The sequence below is a fragment of the Tamandua tetradactyla genome, chromosome 25 (assembly GCF_023851605.1).
Source record: "Tamandua tetradactyla isolate mTamTet1 chromosome 25, mTamTet1.pri, whole genome shotgun sequence".
Classification (NCBI taxonomy): domain Eukaryota; kingdom Metazoa; phylum Chordata; class Mammalia; order Pilosa; family Myrmecophagidae; genus Tamandua; species Tamandua tetradactyla.
Genome location: NC_135351.1, coordinates 15,357,054 through 15,373,855, shown reverse-complemented (window position 1 = coordinate 15,373,855; position 16,802 = coordinate 15,357,054). Strand labels below are relative to the sequence as shown.

General features: G+C 43.5%; 1 protein-coding gene across 2 annotated transcripts; it reads right to left on the bottom strand.

Moving 5' to 3' along the window:
- Nucleotides 1–5,834: 5,834 nt before the first annotated feature.
- On the bottom strand, nucleotides 5,835–13,680 carry EDN1 (endothelin 1). 2 transcript variants are annotated; one of them, XM_077144084.1, is made up of 5 exons: nucleotides 13,040–13,680; nucleotides 11,305–11,473; nucleotides 9,758–9,916; nucleotides 9,481–9,594; nucleotides 5,835–7,918 (listed from the first exon to the last, which is right to left on the bottom strand). In XM_077144084.1, exons 1-5 carry the CDS (start codon nucleotides 13,101–13,103, stop codon nucleotides 7,816–7,818), a joined length of 609 nt encoding a protein of 202 aa, XP_077000199.1. In that variant the 5' UTR covers nucleotides 13,104–13,680; the 3' UTR covers nucleotides 5,835–7,815. The 2 variants fall into 2 exon arrangements, with proteins under 2 accessions (XP_077000199.1, XP_077000200.1); XM_077144085.1 differs by having other exon boundaries at nucleotides 11,305–11,470.
- Nucleotides 13,681–16,802: the final 3,122 nt, after the last annotated feature.

Sequence of the window (16,802 nt, the reverse complement as noted above, 5' to 3'; positions counted from 1 at the left end):
CCTCTCAAGAGATTCCTGAAAACTTCTGAGTTGTTCAGTGACAAATGATACTAGTCTTGAGCAAAAGGAAGAACTGACAATTTTGAACTCTACCTGGGACCTCTGTTCTCAGAAAGCGAGAGTTTAGAACTCTTCCTACCCTTTTGTCTTCTGATAAATGGCTAACTGCAAAGGGCCACCCAGCTCTTATATATGCTACTCCATTCTTTCTTAGTGACTCAGATAAAATCCATCTCCTTCCCTCTTCATGACTCCCATAAGACTTTTTGATGAATTCTTTGTTTACCTGTCTCTGTAAGAACCCCAGCTCCTTTCCCTTTCTTGGAGATATTCCTCATTAATGAATTTTTTTCCAGACTGCAATAGCCTTAATAAAATCATCACCTGAATTGTCCAGTGCATTTTATCTTGCATTAAACTGAGGGGCACCACCTATGGTCATTAATCATTTCCAAAAGAACAAGTTATAGGATGACCAAACCAGTAAATCAGGGATTTTTGGTAATGGTGTCTTAGTAAGTTGTGCCAACTGGAAGAAGACATCTAAGTTGACAGGTAAATTGAGCAGTTCTGACACAGATATCAAAGAGGAATTTTTGACACAGTGAGAGGACATTTGTGACCAGGTGACAGGGCAGGAAATTAGTGGAGTTTTGGATTATATATTTGGTTAAATGTAGAGACTTCCCAAGGAATTATTTCATCTTAGAAAAAAATTGAATTTAAATCTTCAAAATTTAGTCACAGTCTGTTAGAATTGCTTTCTTTTAATTTCAGTCCCAACATTGCCACTCGAAAGTAAGTGCTTTCTGTTCTATGTGTTGTTTTAAGATTTTCATTATCATTAAATTAATTAGCCTTTTGGGTCTTAGCAGGATATTTTAACTGAAAAATCAGCACCACTTATAAATAAGGGAATTTTTATTTCATGTATTGTTGTTTTACTTCAAGATTTTCAGTATCCTTGAATTAATTACCCTTTCTCAATTTAATAGGATCCTGTGTACCTTCCTTATGAGACAATCGTGTGAGCATTGTAGGCTGTGTTCTATGTATCAAGTCATTTAGAAAAAAGCAAAACAAAACAAAACACTTTATTGAGGCTCCTCTGTACCTTTGATTGAGCTTTAATAATATCTTACTTAGTTGGAGGCGTAAGGCCCATTCTTCGTAGTCTGAAACCACCACTTTTGCAGGCCCGCTTCCTAGGCAGAATTATCACTGTCTCTTTTGCATCATCATAGTACTCAGTCCTCCCATGGTCCAGTCCTTATCACTTTGTATTCTTCTTAGTGACAACCTGGCTCTGCCTCCTAACTAGCTTATGTGGCCTTGGACAAGTTACTTTTTAATCTCTCTTTCTAAATAAAGGTGCCTACCTCATTGGGTAAGAATAAGGATGAAATGGGTTAACACACACAGAACTCTCAAAAGAGTGTCTGGCATTTGGTAAAAAATAAAAAATATTAGCTATACATGCCTTTGTCTCCTTTGCTGATATTATAAGGTCTATGAAGCCAAAGAACATTTCTTCTTCATTCTCTCTAAGCTCCAGACACGCTATCCCATTGACTACTTCACATTTCCCTTGGCTCAGCCAAGCATCTCAGGTTCACTATGTCCACACTGTACTTTTTACAGATGAAATGACATGACACCTGGGATTGATAAGCTAGAGAGAAAGGGCTGGGTGTGGTTAGAGATGAAACAAGATCAATCTTGGCTTGCGAGCTGTTGACTTTGTAATGGACATATTGGGTTTATTTTATTTTCTCTCAAATGTTGCAAAATAAAAATTTTTTGACTCAATATGTCTAATCCTAACACTATAATGTTTGATATTTTTCTATCCGATCTGGTTCTCCAATGATCCTTGTTTCGGTAAATGCAGGGAACAGAATGGCAATGGAAAATTTTTGAGAATAGGAGATAACTGAGATAATTTTTATGTTCTTTCTAGCTCTACAGTCATTGAAATTATGATAGACATGTTTTAGGAGATTATTATTATGATGGTTATGTACAGGATGGATTGGAGTGGTGATAAATAAAAAGACCCACCTGATGTGTCAAATAATTTGCCACTAAGCCTGAATAAAGGAACATTTCAGCTACACAAACTACTCTCCCAAGAGAGGTATGGCTGACTGGGTCCTATAAATCTTCTATAGTCTAGTCACATTCTGGCCAGGGGAATATCATCTTCACTTCCCCCTTATAGGGCCCTATAATGCAATTGCATATTTTATTAATTGAATAAGCATTTATTGACAGATATATTATGTCCTAATTTCTGTGCTCAGGACTGGAGGCACAAGAGAAGTTGAAGGTCCTCTACCCTACCTGTTCTGCAGATAAAGGTGCATAGATGTCATATCTTTGCTTAAACAAGGCCAAGTTCCAAGTCATCTCTAAGAGATTAAAGTGAAATTCTGACATGCTTCCAGGCTTATCCTGGCCTGGGGGTTGCCCAGGACGGTCCAAGGTCCTGGGCAATTACCAGTTCATGGTAATTGTTTGGAGTGTCACCATGCACTATCAAAAGTGGCCCAATGTGAATAATAAATTACATGGTCCAAGGTCCATCTAATAGGACAAGACCTATGCATTATTACTCCCTCAAGACTCCTCCTAGAGAAAATCTAGGACCCCAGCAATCACTGGTCTAAAGGACAGCTCAGATTTGGCAACCATCAAATTGCCCTGCTGAAAACTTCAAAGGAGACAAGGAATACCTTAGAGTATTTCCACTTCCATGAAAGGGGATCAGAGTCAGGGATGGAGAGCATAGGAGAGAGTGAAGAGGGAGGGGAAGATGAAGGGTTAAGTGGAGAGATGAAAATGCAACAGGTTAATAAAGGTGCAAGGACAGAAAGATTTGATGCTGAACTTCTGCAGGCATGGATACAATGTGACCCAACTCCATGAAGCCATAAAGAGGAAAACTCACCAAGCTTGAACACTTTTGATACTGCCAAATGTAATATACATAAAGGCATGTATAGTGTTACTCTGGCAGTTTTGAAAATACTGAAATTATTAAAATAGTTTCATCCTGGTTGATAAATAATAGCAGCAAGAATCCTGGAAATTCCACCCTGACTGCCCACCCTGTCTCTGAACCCCTGATCTTCCCACAGTCCCACACCAGAAGGTAGACCAGCTGGCCCAGCTGGCCCAGGAGCCTTTAACACTGCTTTGTCCTGGTCTATCCTGAGTGATCAGTGCCCATGCTCTGCCACTGATCGCTTAATACGTTGAGTGTCACCCCTGGATACTTCCACAGCAGTCTATGGTGGGAAAGGATGGGAGAAAGAAGAGTGAAATTCAAAACCGCAGAAGACTCGGAGCCAAAACAGTGAGGGAAAAATGAACAAATTGAACGTCAGAGTCGCAACGTGCTGCCCAAGTTCAAGCCCAGAACACTGAGCAGCCTGTCATGCTTAGGACCCATCGTATCCATCATTCATTTCCCCAACGCCTTCGCCCTTCTCTTTTCATTATCCGATGGCACCAGCCCTAGCTCCTTCTCTGATTATTGCCCAAGGCTGGAGGGAATTTTATGGCCCCTGCTTTCACATTTATTACTTGTAATTTCTCCCCTCGTGGGGACACTATTGCCAGTAGTTGTCAAGGAAGTGCCCAGGGTGCTTTGGAGGTAGGCATTGTAAACTGAGTTTTATGCCAATCACACATTCCTATAATAAGAATAATGTAGTGAACAAGATAGAATACAGCTGATATGTTTCCAGATAGGACTCAGGGACCTGTGCAGAACATCGATTTTCCTGAGACGGTTATAAAATGTTGATTCACCCCACTTTATAGATTGTTCACAAGGTAGAAGTAATCTACATTTACCCAAACTGCAGTGCCTAGTGCTTCCCCGCTGCTCTGGGGAGGTTAGGAGAACAGTTTAGGGGTCCTGCCTTCTAGTGTTATTTGTCTGTTATAAAGCTCTGGACAAGTCACTTTCCCTTCCAATCCATCAGTGTCCTCAGCTGACAAATGGGTATAATAATATGGTCCCAACCTCCTGAAGGGATTGTTGATGGAGGAAGAGAGGTCACAAATGAGAGAAGACATATGAAAATGTCATGGGAAATCGTATTCTCTAAAAAAATGAGGGATTGCTGTGAAATTGATAAGATTATGAGAACAAAAGCATTCACTTGTAGTAGATAAATCCTGAGCTCTAGACCCAGAATTCCAGGAACTATGAGGGCAAAGGTGAAAATAAGCAAAGGCAGAATGAACTAGGTTACTACATCGAGTAATGAAATTGGGCTTGAAAACAATGTTTTCAACATTAAGAACCTGGGCTTGAAAATAAGCATTCTCAAGTGCTTAGATACAGAAATGAAAATCACTGCTTCTGCATTACAGAATAAGAGAACTGACCAAAAGAATTCCCCTTTTACTCATGTTATTTTAAGCATTATTTGGCAATTAAACTGAAGAAAGTTCCCATTTATACCCTATTTTATTCTATAGAATTTCACTTAATGGCACCCTGAGCTTTGTCTGCTTCCTTATTTCCTCTTTTTCTTCCCTTGCATTCCTTGTCTTTCATCCTGTGGGTTTGGATCTATCAGCTGTTATTTGTGAGGCTGGAAGGCAAAATTGCATGAAGAGCCATTTAAGCCTTTACCACTCAGACCCCTGTGTTGACGTTTGCTTGGATATCTGTTTCCCCTGATCTCCAAGTACCTTTGGTAAAACAGCCGTGCTCTAGGGTTCAGGAGCCTGAGATGCTGCAGCTTGCTGTGTGATCTTAGGGAAATCACTTCCCTCTCTGAGCCCAGCTTCTTTACCTGGAACAATAGAAGGGTACTCTCTCTCAATGTTACTACGAGTCTTCCTGAGAGAACTGTAGCTTAGTGTAATACCCTGAGCGGTGTTTCAGTAAAGCACAGGCAGAATTAAAGCCAACTGTTTTCCTCACAATAGAGATCAATCCCTGGGGGAAGGAGGTAGGGGATGAAGTACCATTAGCAAGGCCCTCCCTCCCCACCGCCACCACCACCCTAGCTAAAGGTCACCACTCCCCACCCAGGGTCCTCAGGTCCTTGGCGTGGTGAGATCAAAGCTGCCAGGCTGTTACTGTGAAGAGAAAAATCTGTCCTAAGTGGGCTTCCAGAAACGATGCTTTTCCTGGCAAAACAGCCGGAAGTGTTGCACACTATCCATCAACTCATTCCTCGAGCTGGCATAGGCCTTGAATAATATTGAATCTTTCCTCTACATCCTTGAAAAATATTAGTTTCCGATAAACCTCACAACTTATTTTGCTGCTGACCTCCATGCCCTAGTCATTTCATGCGTTTACTTTTCTTGCCAGGTTCTGAAGCAGGAAGCTTGGAGGAAGAAGATTTAAAGGTCTGGCTGATAAAACAAACCCTTTCCATCCTTACTTGCTGTGCTGTTCTTTGAACTGTGCTCATTCAGGAGCTTCTTCCACACCTCATCCCACCTCCCTGAAATGTGTTAGACCCTGATCCCCACTTTTCCGTGCCACCGCGACTCCTTCAAGGGATCTCAGACTCTTTCCCTGAGCTTTTAGAGAAAGTCTCCCAGTCTTTCATTTAACAGATGAGGAATCTGATGATGCAGGGTGATGGAATGGTTTGCTCAAGGTTAAACAGTGGCCAAGTTCAGACCAGGCATCTTGCCCATGTGGGCAAACTTCACAGCCCCCTTAAGCCCCAAGCACTGAAAAACAGTTGGCTAGAAAAGGTGAGCGTCATAAGCAATCCCCCCCACCCCCCACCCCCGCAAACGAGACTATGGCTTTTTGGAAATGAAATGGGAAATAAAAGAAAATGCCCATAAGGATGGAAACTCTGCCCAGGATAATCGTCACACATGTGCAAAAACCTGAACCTCCTCAGATGTACCGTTCTTCAGATGCCAGTGGTCACCATGTCCTAATATTGGTTGCCTTTCAGGCATTCTTTCAGACAATCTTAGAGACAGATGGCGGCAATTCCTGAAGGCTGGCCAAGCTCTTATGGGCATCTATTAGTAGCATCCATTTGCAATACTCTTTTCTCCAGTGGCTTGGGAAGGCCAGCCACGGCAGGGCAAAGTGGAAGAAGGAGAGGCTGCAGGACAGGTGACCTAGAATCAGCACAGAAACTTCTCCCTGCATGGACAGCTGGCCAGTCCTGACTACCATGAAGAAAGAATGGTACTCAAGGTTTCTTAATAAAGAAAATTCTTGATTTGAGCAAATCAAAAGGCACTGGGAGCACCTACCTATGCTGAGGCTATTTTTCTAGAAGGAACCCTGGTGTGGATCTGTGTCTATTAACATAGAGAATGTACCTCTCATCACATCATCAACTTAAATTGTCAGATCCTGTCTAATAGCCCAAGCAAAGTAAATGAATAGAGTCCCTGGAGAATTTTGAGGCAAAGGGGAAACAGAAGGTTACTATTCAAGGGGAAGATGAGAGGTATTAAAGCTGTTTTGTGTGTCTTTGTGTATTTTTTTTACCTTAATGCAATCTAAAAATAACTTTTAAGACATAGATCAAGCTTTTTAAATTCGTTTGGAGCATTTTCCTTCTAATTGCCCCCCTTTGTAGGAAACCATCTTTAGCCATTTCCCTTTATACTTCTTACCAGTGTGGCCAACTCCTTAGGAATTTCAGGACAAAATCAGTACAGTAGGGAAAAATATTTATTTTCTACAGTCATTACCTTGATAGGCAAAACAAAGCAATTTTTTCAATTTCATTCAGAAATATATATAAAAATACATAGACCAATATGGCCTGCCCAAACATATATTTGACATGGTAAATATAAGGAATAAATTGTTTGAATATAAATATCTATAAAAAATATAAGTACATTAAAATGTAATCCAACCTCTTCCATTAGCCAGTTACATAAAGGAAAATACTTTCACTGCTTTAAAGCATAACCAACATTTACTTTTCACTGTCTTTCAAAAACAACCCTATACCATTGCATTTCAAAAACTCAGGGCAAGGTAATACCCTGATTCAATAACCTTTTCTTTTATGGATCAGAGCTAGTAGATTATCATGAAAATGTTATATCTACTACTGATACATTAGAACAAACTTTTATGAGGCTAGGATATAGTATAGGGGTTATTGGGGAGGGAGCAGTAGGAGAGGAAGAGTTTGGGAAGGCAATAATTAAAGGCGAAACAAAGTAGTAAAATACTTCTGGAGAGTGCAATGCAGGTGAGGTAGACTCATATTCATAAAACACATCCTGATTTACAGCAGTAACAGTTTCTTTCAGTTTTGCATTTTTTATGAATTAAAAAAAAGTCTTTTTAATTTTTTTTTTACTCTCCTGGTTGTCCTTTGAGTGTGTTTTCAATTTGTGCATTCCTTGGAAAAACTTCGCTGGAACTTTGGAGTTTCTCCCTGAAGTGTGCCAGATGCCTGAGTCAGATTCAAACACTCCCTTCGGACCCTCTTCAGAAATCCCACCCTCACAAAGAATCTTCCCTCTTCACTCTGGAGAATGCCACCCTAATTCACAAGTCCCTTTCTCTTTGCTTTCCCTGGGTCTTCTGCTGTTTTCCCAAATGAGGAGAGACTAAAGCAGTTACTGCCAGTGGAGACCAATGAAGGCAGATTGGGGGGAACCCCTTAACTTTTCTTGCAGTGTTTAGGAGTAGAACCTTGGTCTTTTGCCAGTCTGGAACAAGAAATAGCCTATGCGGGGAGAATGCTCTTGCTCCAGTCCCAGTGTAGAGACGGTGTAGAGTCAACCACATGACCCTCCCAACTGAGGCGATGTCTCAAGATGTCTTAAGATGATCCGCCATCAGTGTGTTCCGTTGTGGGTCACTTTTTTCTCTCGGTAGAGCTCAGCTTTCAGCTTTGCAATACGAAAAGACGTTTTGATGCTGTTGCTGATGGCCTCCAACCTATTTAAAACAAGACAAGAAAAGCAAATGTCATAAAATAAACCTCACTCCTGGCAACAGAAACATCTAAAATTAGACTCTGGCACAAACAAATCCGAATCTGGTTCTTGAACTTTCACCACCAACCGCAATCCCAAGCTACCCTTTGATAAAACCTCAAGTGGTATCTGTTACCACCATGAAAATAAAGCCTGGCGCTTGTGCTCAGAAATGTGTGTGGGTGGGTGGGGAGAGGGAAGAGGTTGTATCTAAGGGGAACTGAACATCAAATACAATTTTCACATAAGCTGAACATGTTCTCTTTCTTCTGCAGAAACCATCACCATGGCACTCATTATGGAGAAACTCAGCATAGGTTTTCGGTATTCATGGGCATCTTCCTAATTAAATAAGGTGAAGTAATAGAAAGAATTGACAGACAGGTAGGCTCAGGCTAAAAATTTCATGGCAAGTTAAGACAACAATTTTTTGCAGGCATATTTTTTTTTTTTGAAGGAGAAAGAAAGAGGAAAGAACTATAACATTGACTTCATAGTTGAAAGAATACAAATCAATAGAAAAAGGGATTTCCAAGTCTGTTCAGAAACTGTGATTTAAATAATCTTGCAGTCTGGGGGAGGCACTACTGGCCTGAATTTGGAAGTACGGAACCCGAAATGGGCAGGTGTCAAGTCACAGACAGCTGAAGGCTGTCTCACGAAATCAGTAGTAAACAACTCAAGTCGTTCATAACTGCCAGGCCTGGGCTCAGAACACTTTGATCATAGAACTTCTTGCCAATGGATTTCTAGGAAAAGTTTCCATGGACCATAATAGGAAAATGCAGAGCATGTGACAGATCTGAGAACATGTTTCCTCCCTTGAGCTTAGTGAATTTCAAAATGTTTAAGGTTGGAAAGGTTCACCACCACAGACCTGCCTGCATTTTTTTTTTAACCAAGAACCCTTCTCTGTTCCCAGCTCACAAGAAACTGGGAACCCAGAGAGCTTTATGGAATCGCATTGGCTCTCCAACAAATGTATTTCCCTATTAAATGTAAATCAATAAACCCCAAGTGGGAAATTCTAATTTTTCACCAACTCTGCCTAACCATTTCTCCTTTCAGTCATTTGAATAACTGCTCCTTTTTGAAGGACTTGATTTAAATCAAAATGTGACATTTTGATTTAAAAGGAGGGAAAAAACCCTCTCCCCGGAAATGATTTCTAACTTCTCAGGGCATGGAGTAAGGGCATTGACTCAGAGAGGCAAAAATTGGACAAGAACAAATGACAAAAGTTTTCTGGATATATTTTGCTTGGAAAATCCACCTTTAGACTGAGTGAGCTGATGGCATCAGTGTGCTGAGGTCACCAAAGTGTGTAGTGGGCAGCAGTTTACATTTAAAGCCATCAAGAAAATAGTTGACAAGGATTCCTTTGGTCTTTTTAATCTACAGAATGAGAGGGTGGCCTTTTTAAATTGTCATTTAAGCCTTTCCCCCCAGTAAGGTAAAAATGGCTGGGGGAATAGATCCTAACCCCCTGGTAACTGGGACAAGCTGTTCTTGTAAGTATCTTACCTTCTCATTTTTCTTCCTTCCACTAGCTGCCGATGAATACACTTCTCCCCAAGTCTGGAACAATCTTTTCCTTTCTTATTGTTATTCCAGCCTTTCTCCGTAGTGTCTTGGGTCCTGTTAGAATAGACAAGAAAAATCTTTTGAGTAACAGTATCTTCAGTCTTACCTTGACCCTCAATGGCTCCGTGAATCTCTCAGAAACAAGAAGCCAGTGAGAAAGCAGGAAGTAGGGCGGAAGGCTGTAAAACTAATGACAAGCAGAGGTGTTCCTACTCACCAGAGTTCTTTTCCTGCTTGGCAAAAATGCCAGCACTTCTTGTCTTTTCTGCTAGCACACTGGCATCTATTCCTGGGGTCCGCTGCCTTTGTAGGAAATAAATCCTTTAAGGATCGCTTGGACCGAGAAGGGCTTCCAAGTCCATAAGGAACGATGTGCCTATTGTCAAAAGAAAGGAAACAGGGATATTAGCCGGATGAATAGTCTTCAAAGCGACAGGTTCTCTGGGGGCAAATTTATTCCATTGGGAACACAGGGAGCTCACACGCAGAGCTTGGCGGTGTGCTTAGGGGAGTGAAGGATGGCCCGGTCAGGAACACGTGGCAAAAGCCCTGACTGTGTGCATCCAACCAGGAGAAAACCAGTTTCTCTAACTCAGTGGAATTCCATTTAAACTCTTCACAAAGTTCACCTTCTCTTCGACACCAACAGCATGGTTTTTTGGGGTCCAAAATAAAGACGCCTCAGCTTTGGTGTCTCATATTTTTTGTCCTTTTATAACAGCTATTTGAGGAGAGGGAACTTCAGTGCCAAACTCAAAAGATCATTAACACCCATTTTCACTACAAATCATAATGATAATGTTAAAATTGCCTCCTGAGGAGGCAGGAGGAGGTATGTTTCCATACAAGAGCTTCATCCCTGCTGTCTGTACTTCTGTCCTGCAGTCTGGTGTGATCACATGTCTGTAAAAGGACTCTTTGCCAGAAAGCTCTCCAACAATTTCCGATAGGTCTATTTTGATTCTCACCTACAAAATAATATCCTCCCCTTGACCTTGGAAGTATCTCCTTACAAAGTATCAGGCTCCTTGTGTTTTTGGTTTGATTTGCTTTTGTTTGGATTTTGGTCATCCCTCACCCTCATGGGGCAGTGCAGATATAATAAATGCATTTTTGTTTATGACGGCTTCTGGGAAATGACCTAGTATTCAGGGAGAAGGAGGGAGAATTGTTTTTCTTCACTCTGAAGGTGGCAGAAAAGCCTATGGGACATTTCCCTTTTTCTGTCTTGAAATGGGCTTTTCTAAAGGGAGCTACAGAGGGAACAGGAGATAGAGGTTCTGGTTCTAATTCCACCATAACTTCTTGTGGCACAAGAAACTTTAACATTTTGGGTTGGAGTTTTTTCCTAGAAGTAAAATGAAGGGATTGAATTATAACTGTGTAATCCCTTCTATCTCTCCAGACTGTACTTTCCCACGGGGAGCAACCCCCATTCCTGCTTAAAGTTTCTGGTGTGAAATGTGCAGCAGCCACCCACGTGTCGTGTTGTCAGCTTATTACATCTATCCTGTAATGAGAAACCTGAGCTTCAGTGCCTCAGAAGACCTTCCCCTCCATTGCTAAGAACCAAGCTGCCCTGTTATTTTCAAGAATGGTGGGAGGGCAGGGGACTTGGCCCCACTGAGGCATTTACATGTTGTCAGAAATGCTCCCTTCAATGTGCCAACCAGGAGCTCCCCAGAAACGTAATCACAGTAACTGTCTCCAATCTCTTATGAAGCCAGTGAATGACTAGAGTTACAATGCCCTCTAGAGACTCACTCGGGAGTGTTGATCCAGATGATGTCGAGGTGACAGAAGTAGACACACTCTTTATCCATCAGAGAAGAGCAGGAGCAGCGCTTGGACCGGCGAGGTCGCCAGGGTGCAGTGGGAGAGGGGTTTTCCCCTCCGTTATCAGCCTCTGCGCTGAGCTCGGCGCCCAAGACTGCTGGAGAGAGAAAGGGCAGGTCAGTGGGCGAAGGTCTTCTCAGATGCTCGTGGTATTTATGCCAGATCAAGCAGAGGAGATAAAAGCAGATGAAGCATACACCCTGCCTTCAGCAAGAAACAGGGTTTTTTAAAAAAGGGGGGGATTCTGTATTTTTTTCCCCTCCTTAACATGACTTCACCTTTACTCCCGCTGCCTTATCTGCCTTCAGCGAAATTATATAAATGCAGAGGAGACAAACATGTGAAAAGAGACTTATCAGCTCCCTTGAAGTTGCCTTCAAGGAAATGCTTGGAAAGGCTGCCTCTTAGCAATGTGGGTTGGGCTCTGCATGGTGCTTAGTGGGAGAGCCCAACCCACAGTGGCTTCGACTTGGCTTATGACCAAAACCCTAAAAGTAAATAAATCCCACTGCCTATTTCTAGCTTCTGAGCCTCTCGCTTGTTAGGAAAGACCTTCGGCTTAAGGTGGGTACCGCCACTTTGCACGCAGATGATATACACCTCTTGAAATTAGGCAGAGAGCCAGGGCATTGGCCAAGCAATTAGAGGAAGAGGATAAATGAGCTCTGCTACATTCATTTCAGGTAGTAAATCCCACAGAAACTGCTGATCTAAGGTTAAACCGAGTAGCAGCTCCAGGGACCTAGCTGAGGCTGCATGGATCTTAAATTCAGAATCCCTGGAGCAACTTCGCATGTGTAGCGTATGCTGCCTCCCCCTTCTCTCCACAGCACTGCCACTTTAGCCTCTCCTTCTACTGACAATTCAGCCATGCAGCTTATCTGCCCAATTTCATACATTTCAAATGATCAGACACATTCCAGGATTTTCATTCCCTTGACATCCTTTCTCTTTAGTCAGGGTCACGAAAAGACAAAAAAAGTGCACTGACCCTAAAACGGGGTAACGGGCAGATACCCAGACGCTATCTAAATGCTTAAGGAGGCAAGATTTATCCCAGCTCCCCTCCCAAGACAGGTGGACAAAACTGAAAATGGAGTTCACGCCGTCCAGGGGACCAAAATCCTGCTAAAAGAAGCCTAAAATCATAATGACAGATTTTTAAAGAAAGCATCAGCTCTCCCCGAGAAATCACCTCGGGAGATTTTGCCACCAGACTCTCACAGGTGATTTTACTGCTCATAGATTGCCTGAATGACTTGGACAAAATTCCCCAGCTTCAAGTTGAAACATTTAAATATTTTACAAGTTAACACACTATTAAAACAGTGTTTGAATAAGATATCAGTTCCCATATACTTGTACAAACACATATATTGCAAATATGCATTTGGATAAATTCTATTTTGTCTTTATCTTTCTTGGGTTATTAAAGAAAAGAAAATAATGTTAGTAAATACTTGTATGCCCTGTGAGCAATTGCATTCACCAGATGAATTTTTAATTTTTCCACCAGCAATTGAAGTAGCTTCGAGCAGTAATTCTCAAACACTTAATAACTGAGCTGCGATAGTTTACAAAAAAAAAAAAAAAAAGGAAGAAAAACATTAAGGTGGATAAAGAAGATATTAACATGCAGAAATTAAAAACCCAATGTGCCTACCTGTTTCTGGAGCTCCTTGAAAAATCACCAACAGCAGGGAGAAAATCATGGAGAAATAATCCATTCTGCTAAAAAAAGGGGGGGGGGATCAAAAAACCTTTTCTGCAAACTAAACAAACGCAAAGGAAAACGAAGCCAAACAACTTCAGTTCCTTCAGAGCGCTTCTGGTTGTTCGGATCTCAAAGCTATCCTTCAGCCCCAGCAGGCTTTACTGGGAAGAAAAAAGAAGTTTCTGCCAAGAGCGAGAGGGCAGTGGGAGCGGTCTGAGGACACGCGTGGCGGCGGGGGCTGCGCGGACAGCGCCGGAGACCCGAGGACCCTGTCGGCTCCCGCGGCAGCACAGATGCAGAAGCGCGTCTGTCTGGCTTGGACAGTTCTGCGCCGGCTTTTTATATTGAACCCCTATAGAGTGGGGGTAAACAGCTCCAACTTTATTCCAGCCCCAGACAATGTTATTGTGTTATTAGTCACCAACAGGCAACGTGCAGCTGGAGATAAGGCCGGGCTCTAAAGGAAATCACTGCTAACTTCAGAGGCAGACGCTGTCAGACAATTCGGGGGCAGGGCTAAGAAAAAGAAAATACCCATTAGAGACCTTTGGTAAACCTGCCCGTGCAGTGCCGGAGTCTGCTTCCCCTTTTGCAAGCTGCCAGCCCCAGAGTTCAAGAATCAGAAGAGGGACTCCAGAAAAACTCATACCATTGGTATGAAAAGTATGAGCTACAGTTTAAATAGATTGTATTGTTGTGTGCGGGGAATTTTTTTTTTTTAATTGTTGTTCACTTCGTTTTCCTTTTATGCCTCTCCGATTTCTTGACGAAACAAGGGAAAGCGCCCCTTCCTTGCTGCACCACCCCCCCCCCCGACTCCCCGCCACCTCAGTTGTTTGGATAGATCAACCTACTTTTCTTTTACTTCAAGCCCCCCTCTCCCAAGTCGTTTTTTCCTTTCTTTCTTTCTTTTTTTTTTTTTTTTTTTTTTTTGCCAAAGTGTCTTGAGTCCACAGTGGAAAAGATCCGTGAAGGACTCGGAAGGAAGGAGAGCTTTAAAATACATATACATATACACTGATATATGGCACCTTCAGATACATACTCAATCCTTTAATCAACACTGATTAGAAGCCCCACCCCCCATACACAAGCCCTTTTCTGTGTCCACCCTCACCCTTCCCTGATCCTTTCTGGCAGTACCACCATCTTAAGAAAAGGCAAGAGAGGGACACCAGGGGGAGACGCAGAGCTTCGAGGGCTGGTGTATAATTTAAAAAGCAAAAGCTTTGAGTTCTAAATTTCAGAAGGAAACATCACCTGTGTTGAAGACAAAGGAAAGGGGGGAGGTGACCTCAGAATATTCCATCTATTCCCTACAGAGGATCTGCTGTTCTGGGCCTTTTTTCCTTTGGCTTCTTCATTTAGGGCAAAGGGATGTTCTTGCAACAAGGTTAGGTGAATACGCAAGGTGAGAGCTTTTGGGAAGGAGGAAATGCCCATGCTGAATAAGGGAATCAGATAATTATCTCACATTTAATAATATGTTTCTATTTTCAAAGCAATTTCCTGTCTATTTAACCTTGAAATGCCCCCTAGGAGAACCTCAGGGCAGTTACTGCAGAGGTGACAGCGTGCCCGAATGTAGAAAGCAAAACCCAAATGTAAACTTGGCTTTTTCAACTAGTCCCATTTTTTGGATGGGAAAACTGAGGTATACGAAATGTACGTGCTCCACTAAGGGATTCACAGTTGCATAAGGTAAGACTCAGCTCCACTTTTAACCAAAACCCTCCAGGATAAATTTAGAGTATCTTCCCTCCACAGGGGGAAAAAATATATTCTCCTTCTAGTACCTCCGGACCCCAATAAATAGATGCTTCTTTCAGTGTCCTCATTTTGTTTGACTCCAGATTTCCCAGAGTGGGGATCAAACGTGGACCCATATTTGGGGCAACAGAAGAAGATCCCAGGGACAATTTCCACCATCCTTCTCCTTTCTTCTCCTTCACTCCTAGAATCCAAGGGGCAGATCTTATCCAAACACTGGACACACTTGAGCTGCCTGGACTTCCCTGGAAATCACTGTTGGGGAGAGAGTAAAAGTAGCAATGTTGGCCCCACGTTGGGATCTGTCCCCTAAACAAGCCACTCCAGTAAGAACTGGTGACGGGGATGGGGCGGGGGCGGGGGCGAGGCAGGAACCCTCCCTCCCACACACACCCAGAGATACCTCCACCCAGTCCCCGGGGGCCTCTGCCTGGGCCCTCTGCCTCCTCATTGCGCTAACCTCAACCCAGCCCTGGGGCCCCAGAGAGGGCACAGCTACCCCCCCCCAGGACCGGGCGGCGCCGAGCAGGAAGCCTGCTGTACCAGCCCCAGCTCGCGCCAGTGTCTGCCACGGCCCCCACCTCCCACCCCCAGCAGACCACAGGGAGAGGAGGTGGGGGGAGGAAAGCTGACGTCACAGTCAACGGGGACATGCTCTCCCCCGCTGGGGTTGGGAATATGTTTTGGCAGGACCTCTTCTCCCATCCCCACCCCCCCACCCCTCCTTTTTTAACCTCCTGGTAACTTAGGCAAAACACTGGCTACTGTCAAGACCAACCTGTCTTCTGCTCCTCCCTGGAAAATGACTGCTTTGCCCTCCCCAGTGTCCTCTCCGGACCAGCCAGAGTCAACCTCCAGCAGGGTAGCCCGTCTCTCTCCCCCCACCCCCCCACCCTACCCCCTCACCCTGCTGAGGCTGCCCCTGCAGCACCCAATAATCAGGTGGGGACCTGAAGCAAACTGAAACTGCCCACACGCCTTCCCACCTCCTGCCTCCTCTCCTCTCTGTTTGGTATCATTCTGTGGATGGATTTGAATTATAAATAGAGCATGTGGGCAACCAGTCACTCCCCCACCCCACCCCACCCCGGCCCCAGGAGTGGAGGGCTTTCTGGGGTGCTGTTAAAGTAAATGCGGTCGCATCCCCACCTCTTTGAATGCTTAGCTTCCAAGACATGTCCGTGTCATGTCTATTTCCACTCCTCTTTCTTTGTGTGTCCGGGGGTTTGGGGGAGGTGGTCCCTTGCCTCTCTGCCCATCTCTCTGTTTCTAGCTCTTGCAGCAGCCACTTTTCCAATTGCAGGAGGAAGGGAGAGCCCCGCTCAAGCTCAGATAAGGCAGCTGAGGCATTTTTCAGACAGCTGCCCAACCAAAAAGTTTCCCAAGAATTATGGGGTGGGGGGCTGGTGAGAGAAGGAACCCCAACAAACCAGTTTTACTAGCTGGATGCTCCCACCTCTCCTCCGCTTAAGACACTGTTGGAGATGGGGGTAGGAGAGAAGGAGGTTAAAAGATCTGGGCAAAAGAATAAATGTTGAGGTCCTGCCTCTTTCCCTTCCCTCTACTTCCCCCTACCTCACCCCACCCCTCCCAGAACTGAGAGGGGAAAAGCTCTTTGCAGCTACAGCCCTGGAAGGAAAGGGAAGGGAGGAGAGAGAAGAGGTAAAGAAGATGCTTTTTCTCCCCCCTCCCATAGAACAGTTTGCTATTGCTGATCTTGCTTTTTATGTTCCGTTTGGATCCTGGAAACTGTCTGATAAGTTTCTTTTTCTGTATATTTCTTTTTGTAACTATTGCTATGTATTAATAGATATCTATAAATAAAACAGCCTGAGCCCCAAATACAGATATTACACAGTAGCAAAGTGTCCGGTTGTTAACACTCCTCAGCTTCTCTCTTTCTCAACTTTTGCGTAATAAAATTTGCAACTTTGCCAAGCTT

Coding starts and splice junctions, on each gene's coding strand:
- EDN1 (XM_077144084.1), bottom strand. CDS start 13,103: ATGGATTATTTCTCCATGATTTTCTCCCTGCTGTTGGTGATTTTTCAA. Junction 11,474..13,039: donor TCAAGGAGCTCCAGAAACAG/GTAGGCACATTG, acceptor TTCTCTCTCCAG/CAGTCTTGGGCGCCGAGCTC. Junction 7,919..9,480: donor GAAGGAAGAAAAATGAGAAG/GTAAGATACTTA, acceptor TGTTTTAAATAG/GTTGGAGGCCATCAGCAACA.